The 20,185-nt window shown below is 34.5% G+C and overlaps 2 protein-coding genes across 2 annotated transcripts in view; both read right to left on the reverse strand.

Annotated features, from left to right (window-relative positions):
• CSMD3 (CUB and Sushi multiple domains 3) overlaps window positions 1-20,185 on the reverse strand; it is a 639,662-nt gene that overhangs the window by 110,445 nt on the left and 509,032 nt on the right. The window lies entirely within an intron of this gene.
• Window positions 3,039-16,722, reverse strand: LOC141498244 (CUB and sushi domain-containing protein 3-like). The gene is made up of 4 exons (XM_074201278.1): window positions 16,507-16,722; window positions 14,707-14,880; window positions 4,729-4,902; window positions 3,039-3,211 (listed from the first exon to the last, which is right to left on the reverse strand). The coding sequence occupies exons 1-4, from the start codon at window positions 16,646-16,648 to the stop codon at window positions 3,096-3,098; spliced, it is 606 nt and encodes a 201-aa protein (XP_074057379.1). The 5' UTR covers window positions 16,649-16,722; the 3' UTR covers window positions 3,039-3,095.

Genomic DNA, 20,185 nt, shown 5'->3' on the forward strand with positions numbered 1-20,185 from the left:
AATTCTCAGGTGAACATGGAAATTGGAGCAGTTTGAATTTTAACAATTAGCAATTGAACATATCCAAAGAGACATGTTTGATAGATACTATCTTTACTAAGTCCTTCATTTTTTCTGCTTTTTAGCAACTGTTTGCTGTTCATTAGGAGATACTTCATTAATTTTGATTATGATAAAGCACCATATCTCTTGGTCAGTTTAGCTATCCGTCCATCCATCCATCCATCCATCCATCCATCCATCCATCCATCCATCTGTCTCTGTCTGACTGTATGTCTAAGCTTTTACAAAATTTAATGAATATTAATTGTTTGGTAGCAAAGTTATAGAAAATTATTTATATGGCTAGTGTTTTGCCATGTCATTTTGTCCATTAAAGCAAAGATTCTTAATCTAGTGACTGTGAACTTTAAAATTATTCTGCTTACTATATTTAAATGCGATTGGTTTCCTTTATAATATCATGTGTTTGATTTAAAAAATTTTACAAGTATTATATTGATAAGGAATCTAGATGTACAACTGTATTTTAATCACATAACCTTTAAATATATGTGTATGTGTGTGTGTGTGTGTGTGTGTGTGTAGTTTGCCTGTGATTGATGTAATTTCTCCCTATACATATAAAATTTAAAATCATTGATTATTTTTATTACTCTAGTTTTTTGGTTAAAAATATATCAAACATTACAATTTTGGAAATAGATAGCTTACAAATAAAAGAATTAGAGAGGGGACAGCTAGGTGGTGCAGTGGATATTACATCAGTCCTGGAGTCAGAAGGACCTGAGTTCAAATCCAGGATCAACACTTAATAATTACCTAGCTGTGTGGCAAGTCACTTAACCCCACTGACAAATAAATAAAAAGTTAAAAAGTTTTTAAAAAAGAATTAGAGAAAGTATTATTGAATGCTGCATTTTTTTGATATATTATGTCAGAATAAGACATAGTATAATTGGTACTGTTGTTTTTATGATATTCAATGAATATAAATATCATTCCTTGTTGTCAATAGATCTTACTCTATAAGACCAGAAATATGGGTGAAAAAGATTAAATGGATATATAAAGAATTTTGAAGAATTTATTTTTATGTTCACTGTCATGAATTTTGCCCAGGTTAATTAATATTACCTCTATTGAAAGTACTTAAATTTTTTTTTCAATTCTTTTGTCCTGTTCTCCAAATAATAAATCTCATTTGTTCTTCTTCAATGAAATTTTTAGACCAAAGAATTTGGCATCATTAGATCTACTATGTATACTGTCCAGTATTTTGACACTGATTTACTTTTTGACTAAAGCAAATCATGTAATCTCTGTTTTGGTCTAGTCATCCATTTCATGGAATTTAGATGAACTGATAAATGCTTTTAAATAACTGTGAATCTGAAGTGCTCTATGAAAACTAATATAACAGAGATAGAAGTACTCTCTTACTTTTTTTGTTAACACCTGTATAGGATTCAAGTATTTTGGAACTATTGGAAAACCTATGAAATCAATGCCCATGCTGTGACTGAACTGCAGATAAATGAAAACTATTCTTAGTAACAGCAATGTGGAACATTTGATGAGTGTTCCCTTTTAAAATGGCTGTTCTTCAGGCTTACATTGAATTTCATACAAAATAGCATCACTAGGAAAAACTCTGTCACAGATTACAATTGGACAGTGTGTAAATTGGCTATTTCCTTTTTTTTGAATTCAGTATGTACTTTGGTTCCCTTTAGCTCCTTAAATGGAAAAGTTGCTGACTCTCTAGCTAAAACCTAAATTGGAAAAAAGACAGAGCAAGAATGTCTGCTACACATGACTGAACATGCTAAAGAATTCTATTATAACAATTCAACTACATGTTGCACAATAATAGGTTGTGGTCAAATTGTCCTCAGAAATTTCCCACATCAATAACAATGTCTAAGAAAATATTGGAAACTAGCAATCCAGTATTACTTTGCTGAATATCCAGAGTAAGTGTTTGTTCACTCTTTGTCTTGGGAAGCTCTATCCTGGCTAAGTTCCTACTTAAATTCTTCTAAGATCATACTTTGTTCTACTTATTCACCTCTAGTCTCATTACCCATCCACTTTCATGCTGCCTGAACTATCTAGTCACTTACTGCCCTCTGTTTTCTCTATTTTTCCTTCAGTTATTCTTATTTCCTGACACTTTTTATCTAATATTTTTATCCTTCCTCTGATCTCCATTCTCACTGCAACTTTCATTATAATGGCTTCCTGTTTACTTTTCCCTGCTTATAATTGAGTGTCTAGGTGCAAGCAAGGCAGTTAAAATGACTTCTGAATTTTTGTGAATTTGTAATAGCTAAACCTATGAATATCTAGATTAACACTGTTCCTGATTCTTATTTCAGCAGAAAATTTCTGTACTAAAGTTAAAAAATCTATATAAGGCACTGTCTGACATTTTTTAAGTGTGTAAACTGTTGACAAGCATTCATATAAATGACACAGAAAGCATTTAAAAGCAAAGTCCTCTAGTTATTGAAAAAGAAGAAAAACTTGCAGCTTTATAAACAGGCTTTATATGTCTGCATCTAAACTTAGGAACAGCTAATTGGCTAGACTTTTAATTCTCCAGTTTATAAACTGGCATTGTAATCAATTTGCAGCTCTACACATTAAGATATATAAGCATATGGATTCACACATACACGTACACATAGATACATATATTTATGAATCAGAAAAGGTCCATGGAAAGAGGAAAACAATATATCCAAGAACAAATTTAAAGAACTGAATTTTTTTTTTTAACTCAGGACAAGCAAGACATTTCTAATAATGAGAATTAATAAATAATAGGGATCACTACTAATTAATACTGTCAAATCTTTAAGGGTAGGCAAAGTGGGACCCTGTCTTGTGTCAAGCATCTGATTTAAATAAATCTTTGAAAGTTTATTCTAGTTAGAATTCTATGAAAATAGAAGAATATGTAAAAAAAAGAAAATAAATAAATTCTCAGCAAAAAGATGTCAAAATAAAAGCAATTTTGTGGCTTGGTTTGGTTTACCAAAGATAAAGCATTTTCTTTAATAGTAAACTTTCTAATTAGATTTTCATTGTCAAATTAAACCTTTTTTGAAACACATATTTAAAATACCCACTTGAAATCCAAATGTATTGTTCTGTGATCCATGACGTGGTACTCCCGGGTTTTCACATGATGTGCGAGTGGGCTCTGAAGTAAAGTTAAAAGCAAATTATGCCTCTGAAAGTTAAAATAAATCTACATCTGTCATAAATCAATTTTAAATTAACTGTGGTGGAGTGGACCCAGTGGAAGAATGATTAACATGATAATATTTCATAGATTATATAAAACTAAAATCAAATGTAATGTTCTTGGAGATTAGAGAATGAGACCAATGGTCCATTTAAATGCACCCAATATGATCATCATTTGATAAGTTACATAAGTACCTATTTTGAGGCCCAACAGGGGATTGGGAGAGGAGTGTGGTATTGTGGTAGCAATATATATTTTCTTTTTCAGCCAAATATGGTTTGTTAAGATTTTTAATTGCTAAGTAAACACATGATAAGTTATGCTTAGGCCCTTTTGTTTTCTTTGCAGTAGACAGGGCTAACAGTTTTGAGAACAGTATATAAAAGTTAAATTGAGGACAATAATGCCCAGAAGTATACATCACCTCCTTTTGAATTATCAGATAAAAGATTGGATAAGTTATCTATAAATAATGTTAAAGTGTAGGAAGGTAGATTGTTCCAGCTTTCTTTTACTTCCTGGTCTATCAAAGTCAACAGAAACTTTTAACCATTACTTAATGGCAAGTGATTTTGCAATTCAAAAACTAGATTATGAAACTGATAGACAATAGCCATTTTGAAATTTTTCTTCATTTTGATATTTACAGCTGATCTCTAATCCTTACATTGTTTTTAAAGGATTAGAAAAAACTTTTATTCCTAAAAAGTTCATGTAAGGACCAAAGTTAAGAACTGTATGTGCTATCAGAAGAGAGAGGCAACTCTTCCCTTTCAGAAGTCAAAATTTCCTTTAGAAACAAATATGTAAGCATTATGAATGACCTCTGGGATTTAACTTGAATTTGCTGAAATTTTGGGCATGGTTATACTCACTGTGGTGCATAGGATTTTCTAAGATGGTTTATTAAGAGCCCCCCTAAGACAATCTTTATTTCTCAAATATTATTGCTCAAGTAGACCATAGTTACATATAATTGTTGTCCCTTTTCCATATTGCTTAATCTTATCTAGAATAAATATATCAAAATTCCTAAATACCTATAATCTAATATTCCAAACACTTACATATGTCTCCCTATCATAAAATAATAAGATTATTTCCAATAATTTTTTCTAGGAAAGTGATTTAAAAAAAACAAAAACAAAAATTCTCACAGTACTCAATTCTCAGTATCCTAATGTTATTTATTAATTTAAATTTTCCTAAATTTTTTTTAGTATTTTACAAGGCAAATGGGGTTAAGTGGCTTGCCCAAGACCATACACCCAGGTAATTATTAAGTGTCTGAGGCCAGATTTGAACTCAGGTACTCCTGACTCCAGGGCCAGTGCTCTATCCACTGTGCCACCTAGCCACCCCAAATTTTCCTAAATTTATGTGAATCTCCTGGCTCTCTAACAAAAATACCCCCAACATTTTTAGCATTTATCAATTCCAAAATGGTTGATCATCAAATTGTCTTTTACCTATGCAATGAGGTGATGAACCACTCCAAGTTCCATCAGCTTGGCATATTCTTGTACTTGATCCCACTAAAATAAAAGGGGCATTACAGCTAAAGGAGACTTCTGATTGGTAGATGAAACTTTTGCCTTCTCTTTTCCCTTGTGCAGGAACTCCAGGATCACCACAAAATTTTGCTATGAGGGAAAAAAAAGAATGATATATTAAAAAAAACTTTTAGATTTATTTATATTTTAATAAACTTGTTTATTGTCTTAAATATTTAAAAAGTACTTTACAAATAGGATTTCAATTGATCCTTACAACAGCCTTATGAGTAGGTGCTACTATTACTTTCATTGTACAGTTGAAGAAACTAGAGCAAATGGTGTAATTTTTTCAAGCTCACACAGCTAGTAAGTGTCTAAGATGGGATTTGTATTCATGGTTTCCTGACTCTAGGTCCAATTCTATCCTGAATGACCTAGTTGCCTGAAAATGAACAAACAGTACAATATTATTTAATAACTTTCAAGTGATTTCTGTGATAAATTGTCATACAAGAGAATATTCAGCAGCAATTTTCTTTTAGTCACTGCTTTCTTATTTATTTCTATGTATGCACATATTTATATTTATAGAAAATGATGTAGATTTGATGGATGTAAGAACACATTAAGTGCCATATGACTATATATTTAACTATTCCAAATGATTATCATGGTTCTAATTTTTCAGTCACATTGAATAGTTTAGCAAAAATTAAATATATGCAAGCTAGTATTTCTTAGTATTTCTACCTCCATCATGATACAATTATCTGAAAAAAAGAATTTTTTTTGACTGAATTATGCCAAAAAAGAGAAATTTGGATTTCTCTGTTGTCTCCTCCAGTAGGATAGTATAGAGGTAAGAGCTTGCAGCCAGGGAAACATATGGACTTCTCTTGCCTGAGAAACAAGAGTTGTATGACCTTAGGCAAATGCTGTATTGTATCCCTCTGGGCCTCAATTTCCTTATCTATAAAGTAAGAGGCTTTGACTTGATTTCTAAGATCATTTCCAGCTCTAGAACAATGGTCCTATGTCTTTTGATATATTCACAGAAATAATTATCTTCTTTATCCCCTATGTAAGAAATCTGACACAGCTTAGAGCCCGCTGGTTGCTGTGAAATCATTGGTCTGGCGCTGCCATGGCAACTTCAGGAAGGACTTAAAATTCAATAAATCTAGAAGCTTTTTAGGAGTGAATTAATTAAATGTTTGACCAACTATAGCAGGTTAATTTTAAGTTGATAATTTTGGATGACCCATTAGTGATGTTATAAAGATTTAGAGGAACATGAATTTTAAAGTCTTACATTTTTTAAAACAATCATAAGGTTATAATTAGAAGGGGCTGGCAAAAAAATATCCATTTCAGCCGCTTCATTTTATAAAAAAAATAAAAGAAAGAAAATATGATCAGTCTGGAAATTGGAATGTGAGTTCTTCAAGGGCAAAGATCATGATCTGGCCTTTCTTTTTGTCTCCAGAATTTAGTATAATGCCTAAAACACAATAAATTGTCATTGACTGCCTATTATTGTTTCTTAGTCAGTCAAATCCAACTCTTTTTGATCCCATTTGGGGTTTTCTTGAGCAAAGATACTGGGATGGTTTGCTATATCCTTCTCTAACTGATTTCAAAAATGAGGAAACTGAGGCCTTTCCCAACATAGTGAAGTGACTTGACCAGGGTGACATAGATAGGAAGAGGAGTCTTCCGGATCCTAGCTCAGCACTCTATCCACTGTGCCCACCTAGCAGCCTTGATTTCCTGTTAGCAAATGTCAGAGTTAGTATTATAACTTTCTCTCTTTATTCCTTTTCTAGTGTTCTTTTTATTAGGTTACATTGCTTTATTCTTTCTTCAGATGCTATCAATTTTCCATCTATATGGCACCTCTGGTTGCTGATTCCCAAATATAGTTTTGCATATTTCAATTCACCAAATCATTCCTATGAGTACTCTCTTTCACAGCCTGTTTCCTTAGTAATTTCCCCATCAATTTTGGCTCCACTTAACTATATCAGGCTTTTTTTCTCTTTTTTTTTATTCTACAAAGAAAAGAAAAGAGGGTATAATGATATTCCTGGATAACCTTTTCCTATTAGTTTCCTCTTACAGGGTGCTTTCCCCATTTATCCTCCTTCTTCTCTTTTTGTTTTCTCTCTATCTTTCTATTATATTTCTTTCTCCCCCTCTCCTATTCCTCTCTCCAATTAATCTACCTAGGTCTGACCATATCACATACCCCATCCACAAATAAGCTCCAGTGTCTACATATTCCTTCTAGGATAAAATATTCCCCCAAATAAATAAAAAATACTTAAAAGTTCATTAAAATGAAAACATGTATATATACATGTATATAGATAAAATGTATGCACATACATGTATATATACTCATATAAATATTTACATGTATATGCATTTATACACACATATAGGAGTACATTATTAAAACCTATACCTGTACTAAGATTTTTGAGACAATGTGAGTATTTATATACATAACTATATCTATATCTATATCTATATATACAAATTTGAATATGAAACATTCTGTATTAAATTTTCTTTAAGGAGTTTATTTCTAACCTGTCTCCTTATCCTCTACAATACAGTTTTTCTTATACTTTACTATATCAATGTACTCTACAATCCAGTGACATTCTGAGTTCCTTTGGTGTTCTTTCATCATCTCCCAACTTTAGACATTTTTCCTGACTATCTTTCATCACTAGAATTCTCTCCTTTATTTCCTGGCTTCTGTGGCTTTCTTGAAGTCTCAGCTAAAAATCATCCTTTGGTAAAAAACCTATTCCATTAATACTTGTTCCTTTCCTCTGATATTACTTCTAAGTTAAACTGTATCTTTTGTTTGTGTATAGTTTTTGGAAAGTTGTCTCCACTACTACATGAGTTTTCTGAAGATGCTGTGAGGTGGGGGTTTGCTTTGGCTTTTCTTTTTAGCCCTAGTGTTTACCCCAAGTCTGACACATACAAATTAATCCATAAATGTTGGTTAACTTAGCTGGTTCAGTTCTTATTTATGACAGAAGCTACTGGCATTTGCTACTATGTCTGAAGAACCTCTAGAGGGAATCCACTGTCAATGTTGCAGTGAACTAATAATTTGACTGCTTATATCCATTCGCTTCCTAATCCACACAAAACTTTAAACTTATAGTATGATGAAGTATATTGGATAAAGTTATAAAATTATGCAACAATGAGTTCATATCTGATAGGATTCATCTAGATTGAATGTTAGAAGCATATTATCAGTGGAGCCAAGGTGGCGGCATGAAGGTAGCATTTTGAACGCCTTCCCTCCCCAAACTCCAAAAGCCAACAAATTATGATTCTAGCCAAAATTTAGAGGGGCAGAACACACAGAAAGACTGAGTAATACATTTTCCCAGTCCAAGATAACTGGAGATTCATTGGGAAAGGTTCGTTTCACCAGGACCAGGGGTTGGAAAAAGCCTCAGAAGCAGCATATCCCTGGAACAACTTGAAGGGGTGGGGAAAGAATTCTGCTGCACCAGAATGAGTGTGGAGTGAGGAGCACTGGCCGCAGAATCTGCAGTGAGAATCTGGAGAAAGCAGCCTCCACCCCCAGAGCAAAGCCCACAGATGGTATGGGGCTCAGGGAAGACTGCAGAGATTTCTCTGCTCTTTCTTGGGATAGGACTCTGCTGTTTGCCCACATTCAGATATAAGTTGCAGTTTGGGCCTCCAAGCAGGACCCCTCCTTACATCTCCAGGGCAGAGGGAAGGGGGGGTAATCTACATATCAAAGCACAAGCAAAGGAGCTAAGAACTTGGAGGAGTGAAGGTCCCAATGAAGGAAGAGAAAAATTAGAAGAAAGGGATGAGATAAGGGGGAATGGGGGGGGGATATGTGGTAGAAGAGAAGGAAGATTAAGGGAGAGGGTACTCAGATACAACATACTTTTGGACAGGGCCAGCATGAAAGGAGAGAGAGAGAGACTAAAATGAGAGTGGGGAGGAATAGAGTGGAGGTACAGCTAGTAAAACAACCCCAAAACCTTGGAAGTGCTGTCTTGGGCTGAGGAAATGAGTAAACAACAGAAAAAGAAGAATCTGACCATAGAGAATTACTTTAGTCCCATGGAAAATCAAAACACATACTCAGATGACAACAAAATTGAAGCTTCCATATCCAAAACCTCCAAGAGAAACAGAAAATGGGCTCACACTATGGATGAGCTCAAAAAAAAAAGACTTTAAAAAGCAATTAAGGTAGGTGGAGGAAAAATTGGGAGGAGAAATGAGAGCAATGCAGATAAATCATGAAAACCAAATCAACAGCTTGTGAAAGAAATACAAAAAAAAATTTTGAAGAAAATAATATGTTAAACACCAGTTTAAGTCTAATGGAAAAAAGCAAAACAAAAGGCAAATGAGGAGAAGAATGCCTTAAAAAGCAGAATTGGTCAGCTAGAAAAGGAGATGAAAAAGTTCTCTGAAGAAAATAACTCCTTCAAATGCAGAATGGAACTAAAGGAAGCTGATGACTTTGCAAGAAATCAAGAAGAAATAAAACTCTTCCAAAAAAGCCAAAAATTAGAAGAAAATATAAAATATCTCATTGGAAAACCAATCAAACTCAAAAACAGATCCAGAAGAAATAATTAAAAATTATTGAGCTATCTGAAAGCCATGATCAGGAGAAGAGCCTAGACTTTATTTTTCAAGAAATAATAATGCAAAATTGCCCTGAGATCCTAGAAGCAGAGGGTAAACTAGAAATTGAGGCTATTCACTGGTCACCTCCTCAAAGAGATCCCAAAAGAAAAACTTCCAGGAATATTATAGCCAAATTCCAAAACTCCCAAATCAAAGAGAAAATTCTAAAAGCTTCCAGAAACAAACAATTCAACTACAGAGGCTACATAGTCAGTATTACACAGGATCTGGCAGCATCTATATTAAAGGCTTGTAAGGGATTGGAATACAATATTCTGGAAGGCAAAAGATTTTGGTTTACAGCTGAGAATCAACTACCCAGCAAAACTGAACATCCTCTTTCAGGGAAAAAGATGGACTTTCAATGAAACAGGGAACTTTCAAACTTTTCTATTGAAACAACCAGAGCTGAACAGAAAGTTAGATCTCCAAGTATAGAACTCTGGTGAACCATAGAGGGGTTGGATGAGAAGGACTAACTATGAGGAACTGAATGATATTGAACTGTTTGTATTCCTGCATGGTAAGAAGATATTGATAACTCTTATAAACTTTCTCATTTTTAAGAGCTGTTAGAAGGAGCATATATAGACAGAACACAGGAAGGAGAGGAATATAATGGTATAATATAGTAAAAAGATGGCGTCAGTGAGTGATAAAGGAAAGTACTGGGAGGAAGGGAAAGGAGATGAAGAAGCAGCAGCTAAGAAATTTCACATAAGAGTCAAGAAAAAGCTTTTTCGGGGGCAGAGCCAAGATGGCGACATGAAGGGATCAAGTCTTAGGAGCTCTCTGATAAAAACTCATAAACTAAGGACTCTAACTAAACTTTTGAGAGACAGAACCCACAAAGGGACCCAGTGAGGCAGTTCTCCTACTCAAGGTAACCTGGAAAAGAGCAGAAAGGCTCTGCTCCCCGGGGTTGGAGGGGCATCCCACCAGAGGGGTGGCCCCCCAGAGCCAAAGAACTTCAGCCTCCCGGAGGCAGCACCAGGGCACTGAGGGCCACAGCTCACAGCAGTGGGGGAGTCTCCAGAGCTGCAGCCCGAGGAGCACTGGCACAAAATGGGGGGACAGTGGGGGACCTCTGCCAGAACGAGCAAGTGGAGCCCAGCCCTCAGGGCACACAGCGAGCAACTTGGTCTTTCCCCAGCCTAGACCCAGAAACAGAAGCAAGCGGAGCCAGTAAGCAGGAGCCCCCAGGGCATGAGCCCATTGAGCTGAGGGAGGGGAGTGAAGAGAGACTGCAGAGCTCTGTCCTCTGCCCCTGGAACAGGACTCTGGGGCTCTGACCACATTCAGATCCTGATCCCAGTCTAGGCCCCCCATAGAACAACAGGGCCCCCCCACCTCGGCGGTGTGGCAGAGGGGGGCGCTTATGGTCATTCACAGACCAGAAGGGAGGACAGAACCTCATACACTGAGACCCTTGTGGGAGTGTACCAAAAGCTCAGGAAGCACCCCAAAAAACAGGCTTAGGTTGGGAAAATGAACAAGCAAAGAAACAAGAGGAAGACTATTGAGAAATATTTTGCAAATGAGCCCAAGAAGGATCAAAATACTCAGTCTGAAGATGAGGAAGCACAAGCTCCTGTATCTAAAGACTCTAAGAAAAACAGAAATTGGGCTCAGGCTATGATAGAGCTCAAAAAAGACTTTGAAAATCAAATGAGGGAGTTGGAAGAAAAACTGGGAAAAGAAAGGAGAGAGATGCAGGAAAAACATGAAAATGAAGTCAGCAGCTTAGTCAAGGAAATCCAAAAAAATGCTGAAGAAAATAGCATGCTAAAAAACAGCTTAGGTCAAATGGATAAAACAGTTCAAAAAGTTATTGAGGAGAAGGATGCTTTAAAAAGCAAAATTGGCCAGATGGAAAAAGAGATAAGAAAAGTCTCTGAGGAGAATAAATCCTTCAGAAAAAGAATAGAATTCAGGGAGATTGATGAATTTACCAGAAATCAGGAATCCATACTTCAAAACCAAAAAAAATGAAAAATTAGAAGAAAATGTGAAATATCTCATTGAAAAAACAACTGATATGGAAAACAGACTTAGGAAAGACAATTTGAAAATTATTCAAATACCTGAAAGTCATGATCAGGAAAAGAGCCTTGACATCATTTTCAAAGAATTACTACAGGAAAATTGCCCTGATATTCTAGAAGCAGAGGGCAAAATAGAAATGGAGAGAATCCACCAATCCCCCAGAGAAAAAGATCCCCAAAAACCAACCCCTAGGAATATTATAGCCAAGTTCCAGAACTCCCAAGTCAAAGAGAAAATATTACAAGCAGCCAGAGGGACACAGTTCAAATATCGTGGAGCTGCAGTCAGGATCACACAGGATGTAGCAGCAACTACATTGGAAGCTCGTAGGGCTTGGAATACAATATACCGGAAGGCAAGAGAGCTTAGAATGCAGCCAAGAATGAACTACCCAGCAAGGCTGAATGTCCTCTTCCAGGGAAAAAGATGGACTTTCAATGAACCAGGGGAATTTCAAAGGTTCCTTTTGGAATGGCCAGAGCTGAACAGAAGGTTTGATCTTCAGATACAGGACTCAGGTGAAGCATGGAGATTGGAGGAGAGGGGGGAAATATGAGGGACTTAATGAGGATGAACTGCATGTATAGAAAAAGGATACTGATAATATTCATATGAACCATCTCAGTTAATAGAGCAGGTAGAGGGGGCTTTTATAGTTGAAGCACAGGAGAAAGCTGAATTTGAAGATAAAATATGGTGTAAAAATGCAGTCAATAGGAAAAAAAGGGAAATGGAATGGGAGAAAGAAAAAAGGAGAGGGGGAATAGTCCAAGATATTTCACATAATAAGATTTTTTTTTATTACAATGAGCTATTGCAATGATATGGAAGGGGTGAGGCAAGGGGGAATGAGGGTACCTTTGCTCTCATCAGAGATGGCTAGGAGAGGTAACAGCAAATATACTCAATGGGGTATAGACAACTGGAGTAAGAAGGAGGGGGGAGCAGGGGGAAGGGGTGGAGATGTGAATAAAGGAGGAGAGGATGGACCATGGGGGGACAGTGGCCAAATATAACACATTTTCTTTTTTACTTCTTGCAAGGGGCTGGGATTGGAAGGCCTGCCCAGGACCATAAGGCCAGGTGGATTCTGGGCCTAAGGGGTGGTATGGGGGCTCAAGGCTTCTTGGCCCCCGGACCAGGGATCTGTCTGCTGCGCCACTCAGCTACCCTACAGCAGAGTCATAGTGAAAGGAGCGAGACAATATAGTACATGGTAGTGGAGAAATAAGAAAGGAGGGAGTTGTGATCAGCAATGGCAACGTTGGAAAAATATGGAAGTAACTTTTGTGATGGACTTATAAAGAATGTGATCCACCCGTGATAGAGTTGTTGGTGTTGGAACAAAGACTGAAGCACATTTTTTGTTATTATTATTGGGGGGAGGGTGCAGGGCAAATGGGGCTGGGTGGCCTGCCTGGGGCCACATAGCAGGGTGATCTTTGGATGTCTGGAGCCAGATTTGGACCCAGTTGCTCCTGGCTCAAGGGCCAATGCTCTGTCTGCCACCCAGCCACCCCTACTATTAGTAGTATTTTATTTTATTTTGGGTCTTTTTTTTTTCCTTCTTTCTGGTTTTTGCAGGACAGTGGGGATCAGGTGGCTTACATGTCACATGGCTGGGTGATTATTGGGTTTACTAGGCTGGATGTGGACTCAGGTGCTCCTGGCTCCAGGGCTGGTGCTTCGTCCATTGTGCCACCTGGCCATACCTACAATTATTACTCTTATTTTTTTTCTAATTTTAATTTTTTTTCTCTCCCCTTTACTTTTTCACCCAAGCAAGTCTATCTATATTCAAGGGGGGAGGGGTATTTTGTTTACTTGTAAACAAGTATATTTTATTAATGTAAAAAAAACATTTGTACAAAATGAGAATAAAAAATAAATTTAAAAAAAGCTTTTTCAATCGCATGGAGAGGGGGAAGGCAAAGGGGAATGAGTGAGCCTTCACTCTCATTGGAAATGGCTCAGAGAGGAAATAATATACATATTTAATAAGGTGAGGAAATCTATCTTACCTTAGAGAAAAATTAGAAGAAAGGGATGAGATAAGGGGGAATAGGAGGGGGGGGAAGGGGGAATATGTGGTAGAAGAGAAGGAAGATTGAGGGAGAGGGCACTCAGATACAACATACTTTTGGACAGGGCCAGGATGAAAAGAAAGAGAAAGAATAAAATGAGAGTGGGGAGGAAGAGAGTGGAGGTACAGCTAGTAAGAGCAACTGTGGTGAAAATATTGAAGTAGCTTTTCTAGTGGACTTAGGATAAAGAAAGCCACTCGCCCCAGAGACAGAGCCATTGGAATCTGAATACAGACTGAAGTACATTTTTTTTTTCTCTGTCTCTCACTATTCTTGTGGTTTTTTATTTTCTTGGGGGGGAGGGGGTTTATATTTACTCTCATAACAAAATTATTGAAATAATAGTAATAATACATTAAAGTTCACTTGCAAAAAAGAAGCATATTGTCCACAAGAGTGATACTGCAAGTGATACTGCATAATTCAAGTGCTATTCTAAAAAGGAAAATGCTTTATTTTAATGTTCCATGTGATGCTTTCACATTAGTAAAAATTATATCTTGAAGAGAAAAACTATACACTATACATAGAAATCTATGTTAAATGATTCATAAACCTTATGAAATCTGAAACAATTTAAAATCTATCACAGTTGACATTATTATAATAAATGATAATAATAATCAGATTTTATGTGTGAAAAATGACAGAAAACTGTCAGGAATTTATTTTCAAAGAAACTTTTAGGGATAAATCATTTGTAGCATTTTTCAAAGTTAAAGTGACCTGAGTCAATTATAATCTTTCAGCAGATTTCAATCTTTTGCTTGATATTAACTTTTAAACAGATCTCTCTCCTTGTGAAAAATATTTTTAAAGGATATAAGTGGTTTTCACTACATAAAATACATTTTAAACAACAAATTCATTGGTTAGTGGAAAGAAGTTAGCTAAGAGCTTTAAGTTGCTTTGTAGGAATTCTAGCTGTATTTTTTAGATACATTATAATGGAATTCTGTCCCCCATCCTATTTTCAATTTAGCACACAAAAAAAGAACCAAAGATCACTTAAAATACAAACAAAACAACTCTATTATAAACTGGAGGATCACCAAAATTTTTATAACGCAGAAAATGGTCATTTTTTTTTATATGAAAAAATACTTACGTAAGCATTGTGGTACTTCCCCACTCCAGGTTCCATTCCCTACACAAGTCAGAACAGCAGGAAAGGAGAGTTCATAGCCTGGAGAACAGATGTAGCTAATACTAAATCCCCAGTCAAAATTTGTTCCTTCCAGTCTTCCATTGGAGATCTGGGGAGGAGTTGTGCAGGTAACAGCTGTAATTACATTAAAAGCAATTAGACACAGCTGCTGTAAATATCTTGGGTGTAAAATATCCGTAGAAGAACCATATGTGCACATTTAACCTTTTTGGAGGACAATATGGTGGTAATATGTTTTATTCCCCTTACAACATTTCTGTTTTGGGGTTGCAACTATTTCTTAGAGATATAATGGTGAGGTTATTAGGGCTTTATCTAAAATTATTTTTACAATGACCTTTAGTCACATTAGAGAGAACTTTTTAGAAGATAAACATAGTGTAAATTTTCTATCAAGCAAGAAGCCCAGAATTTAAAAGTAACCCTAAGGCATATTTTTCTCATTTTATTTTTTTTCCCTGAAGATAAAGAGATAATGTACTTCAGTAAAATGGTTTGGTTTCTTTAACAGTACTTATTACCACTATATATTCCTTTTTCGCCCCTTTGTTTTGGCCATTTGAAGTTTTTAAAAAACTTGGGCATGGATCAACTTAATCCTGTTTAACTAAGTGCAAGAAAGAGACAATAAATGTAAGAGATGGGAATAAATGAGAGTAGAAAAAAGAAGAGAAGACATCAAAATCAAAATCAAATGAGGAATTTTTGGTTGTGTCAAAAAGTTATGAATAATATTGACTACAATTAACATTTTGTTTTCATTGTCATTACAAAAGAACAAATATGAGTTTTTAAAATTTGTTCAACTATAATTTAAATTATTCTATCAATAGTTAAAATTCTCCTTGAATGCTGTAGTCTTTTGAGTCAGAGTGAATAGAAAAGAGAAGGAAAAAAATATATAAACACCTCATTGTTACCCAGCTAATTGTCATCTCAATGAATGGCAGTGGACATTATACTCTCACAAATAATAACAAAAATGAAAAAGAGAAGAATTTAAGTAATAATTTGAGTAACTGATAATATCTTATACTTCTCCAATATAGTAATTCATATTTAAAGATGGCAAAATGACTAAGCCCTGGCACAAGAGATATAAATCATGCCGCCCCCAATTCATATATATATATATATATATATATATATATGTATGTATTATATATATATATATATATATATATGTATGTGTGTGTGTGTATATATATATAAAGCATATATATATATAATGCATAAATGACCACATACATATATGCATGCAAATATATATATATGCCTATATAAATATAATTTTAAAGCAGCAAGCTCTTGATCACTTCTATAGAAAATCTAGTCTAATTCAATGTAGTTCTTTAGATTAGGTATAGACTTTATACTTTTCATATCTTTAGCATTTCATTTCAATTGTCAGCAAATTAAAGTTACCGAATTAAATTGAAATTAGAACTAATGGACTGAAGTCTTTGTTAATCATCAGACTAAGCTCCCTCAATCAAAGTAAATAATTGTTGTCATCTTTCAGTAGGCCAAATAATTATATGGATTTTTTAAAGGACTTTCAAAATAAACCTTTTATATGGGAAGAAAAACATCAATTTTCTCTCTGTAGAGGCTGCTTTTACCCCAAGGAAAATAAACTGAAAAGACATTCATAAAAGTTTTAGATACTTTTTACATTTACTTATACAAAAAATATGAGAAAATATAATGAACATCAATTACAAATAAACAGGATCATACCTTTACAAGTTGGCATTATTCCACTCCATGTACCATTAGTAGTACAAGTTCGGATTCTGGAGCCATTCAATTCCATCGTATAGCCTGGCTGGCACATGTAAGTAACATTTTGTCCAACCACATAATCATCTCCATATCTCATTCCATTGGCAGGTATACCTGGATCCCCACAACTGATAACTATAAGAATTCAAGTTGGAGAACAGATGGTTAATGTGGTCATTTTATGGAGTAGGTTTGGAAACATATGGAAGACATCATAATTAACTGAAAAAAATTGGAAGTGTGTTCATTATAACCAGATACCATTTAAATCTCATACTAAAAACTCCTCACTACCCAAACATTGATTATCATTGTCAATTCTCTGCATATGTCTTAAGATCTGAAAAGCTTAGGCTTCAGAGACTAAGTTCAAGAAAATACTTGCTGCTATGACTTCTGGTCAGTTAAATGTCAAGCCCATTAGGAATGTTTCCAACATAATCAGTTATACTTGAAAGAGCTCTGAGACTGGAATCCCAAACACAGATTTGAATTTTAGCTTTGACATTTATTAGAGGTCTGACTTTGCCCAAATGACTTAATCTCTTTCATCCTTGGTTTCCTCTTCTTTAAGTAAGAAATTTAGTGTTAGATGATGTCTGAAGTTTCTACTAATTCCAAATTTATGATCCTAAGATGCAACCAAGGTAATTCTTGCACTCCTACCATATTTTCACAAGGCCTTCATGATGTTCAAAGGAGATAACATATGAGATGATATAAAAGATTTTATAAACTTGAAACTGTAAGACAAATATTGGATAATGCTACTAACAATTTGGAGAGAGCTTTAACCATACTCCTCTCAGGGAAATTCCTTGCTATTAAGTAGACCAGTTGATTTAGGGACTAGATATTTTGAGCCACTTTCTTTCATTATACTTGACCTAAGGAAGGGGTCAACTAGTCACTGTTTCATAAAGATTAGAGTTTTATTCATAATTTTTAAAAGATTTTCTTTGTTAATATTAGAAAAGATCTTAAGGTAACATTGATAAAAAATTTTTATAGACAGATTCTCAGAGATCTCATATCTCAAATATATAAAGAATTATGGATTTTATCAAGTCCATAAGAAAATAAGTCTTCTCTATTTGAGAAATGGTCAAAGCATATGAACAAGCATTTTTTCCAGTGAAGAAATCAAAACTACTTGGGTGGGGGAGGTGCAGCTAGGTAGAGCAGTGGATAGAGTACTGGCTTAGAGTCAGCAGGACCTGAGTTCAAATCCGAACCTCAGCTTATTACCCAGCTGTGTGACCTTGGGCAACTCACTTAACCCCAATGCCTTACCAAAAAAAAACCCCTAAAAAAAGAGTACTTATAGTCATCTAAAATGCTATAAATCATTGATTAGAGAAATGAAAATTAAAACAATCTTGAGATATTATTTTATACCTATTAGAATGACTAAAATGATTTTAAAAAGTGACAAATGTTGGAGGGGATGTGGAAAAATTTGGACATTAAGTAACAGTTGATGGAACTGTGAAATAATCCAACCATATTTGAGCAAAATCTGTAATTATGCCTAAAGAGTTACTAAACTGCCTATACCCTTTGACCCAGCAATACAGTAGATCTATTTGATCTGCTAGATCTATTGGGGGGAAAAAAGGAAAAGAACCCAAAATGATCTAAAATATTTATAGCAACAAACTGGAAATTTCAGAGATGCCTGTCAGCTGGGGAATGGCTGAACAAATTGTGGTTATGTGATTGTGAGGAAATACTACTGCCTTAAGAAATGATGAGCTTGTTAACTGTAGAAAAAAAATGGATGGATTTGTATGAAATAATGAAGAATGAAATGGGTACAACCAAGAGAACATTGTATTCAGTACCATCAATATTATTTTAAGAATACCCTAGAATGATTAAATAATTTTCACAATTATAAATACTCAAATTATTATAAGTACCCAAATTAACTACATAAGCCCTATGAAGAAAGACTATCTGCATCCAGAGAAAGAACTAATAAATGGAAGTGTGCATAGAATGATTTTACATATATATATTTATTTAGAGAGGAAAGGGAAAAAAGAAAATTACAAGACGTTATTATATATATTTAAATGGAATAACAAGTTGGCTATGATAGATTTTCATTTTCATGTGCAATTATTTTTTATTCTTCCATGATTTATTTCATAAATTAAAATTTAAAAGAAAATAGCATAACTACCATTTTTAATGAAGCAGAAGGAATAGACATTTTCATGCAACTAAATTTAACTGATTTGGGCAAAGAAGTTAGGTATGTTGTTTTATTTTTTTTCAGAACTAATGCATGCTTATTTAATTATTTTTGCTTCTTAATAAGCTAATACATGTAGCTATATATATATATACATTTTAGTTTTTTCATGAGATTATTTCTTTGTACTAATAGTTCACATCTATTTTCATAGTATATTTACATAGAACCTTCCTCATAAATGACATAGCAAAGAAGTCAGGACAAGATGAACATTTGAAGAAAGTGATAGACTTGGAATCACTTCAAATCCAGCTTGTGAAATTTATTAGCTGTTTGACTCTGACCAAGCAACTTAAACAGATAAGATAATATACTTAAAATACATTGCAAACCTTAAAGTCCTAAATAAATACTAACTACTAGTCTCCCCTTCTTAATAATGTAATTTTATTAAGTGATTTTACTAGTCCTATTGCTAGTAAGGGTTAAAATTGGGATTTTAATTTCAGTCTTCTGACTCAGTGTCTAGTGTCTGGATCTTTTCAAGAATCATTCACAAAGGGAACAAGAAATAAACGTCTAAAATAAATTACATTTAAGTTAAAAAAATTTTGTGGTTAAAGCATTACACTGATTTTAGACATTATAGTATTTGAAATAAATTGTTTCCATCATTAAATTACCATTAAAATGATTCAAGGCAAGATTCCTTTTGTCCTTTTCTAATCAATTTAAATTATGAGGAATTAAGACCTTGAACAATTATTTCAATTAAAAAATTGTTTCCAAGATATTCTCGCTACCTAATATTCCCTCAGCCCTCAGCACAGTCTGCTGAAATCACACCCACTGAGTACAGTGCTTACTTCTATATTCTTCTTAATTAAAGTTTTGCAGGCTTGATGATTTTCCCCTTATGATTATTGATGAGAAAAGAGATAATTAGTAAATCTTTTTTGTATGGCTATGCCAAAGTAGAACAGGCAAAGAAATAATACTGTTCATTTATTTTTCAGCATTGACACATTTCTATTTACAGAATAAAAGTGAATTAAGTAAAGAAATACCCACCCAGTGTCTGAGACTCCATAAATCAATTGCCTACATTCCTATGAAATGGTTTTGCTGCCTAGAACACTTCATGAATCTTGTCTTTCTGATTATACTATATAGATTATTTGCATCAGGAAGTTGGCAGAGAAAAGAGATAACAAACATATGGTAGACTGAAATCTATCAAGATGGAGGTCAGGGGAAAAAAAAACAGAAAAAGCTTCCATATAAGATACCTAGAAACAGAGCTCAGAGATCAATAAACAAGCTTTCATTAAGTGCTTGCTCTGTTGCAAACACTGTGCTAGTTGCCCAGTATAAAAAGGCAAGGATGGAAACATTTGCTACTCTTGAAAATTTTACACTCTCTAGCAGGGA

The sequence above is a fragment of the Macrotis lagotis genome, chromosome X (genome assembly GCF_037893015.1).
Source record: "Macrotis lagotis isolate mMagLag1 chromosome X, bilby.v1.9.chrom.fasta, whole genome shotgun sequence".
NCBI lineage: Eukaryota > Metazoa > Chordata > Mammalia > Peramelemorphia > Peramelidae > Macrotis > Macrotis lagotis.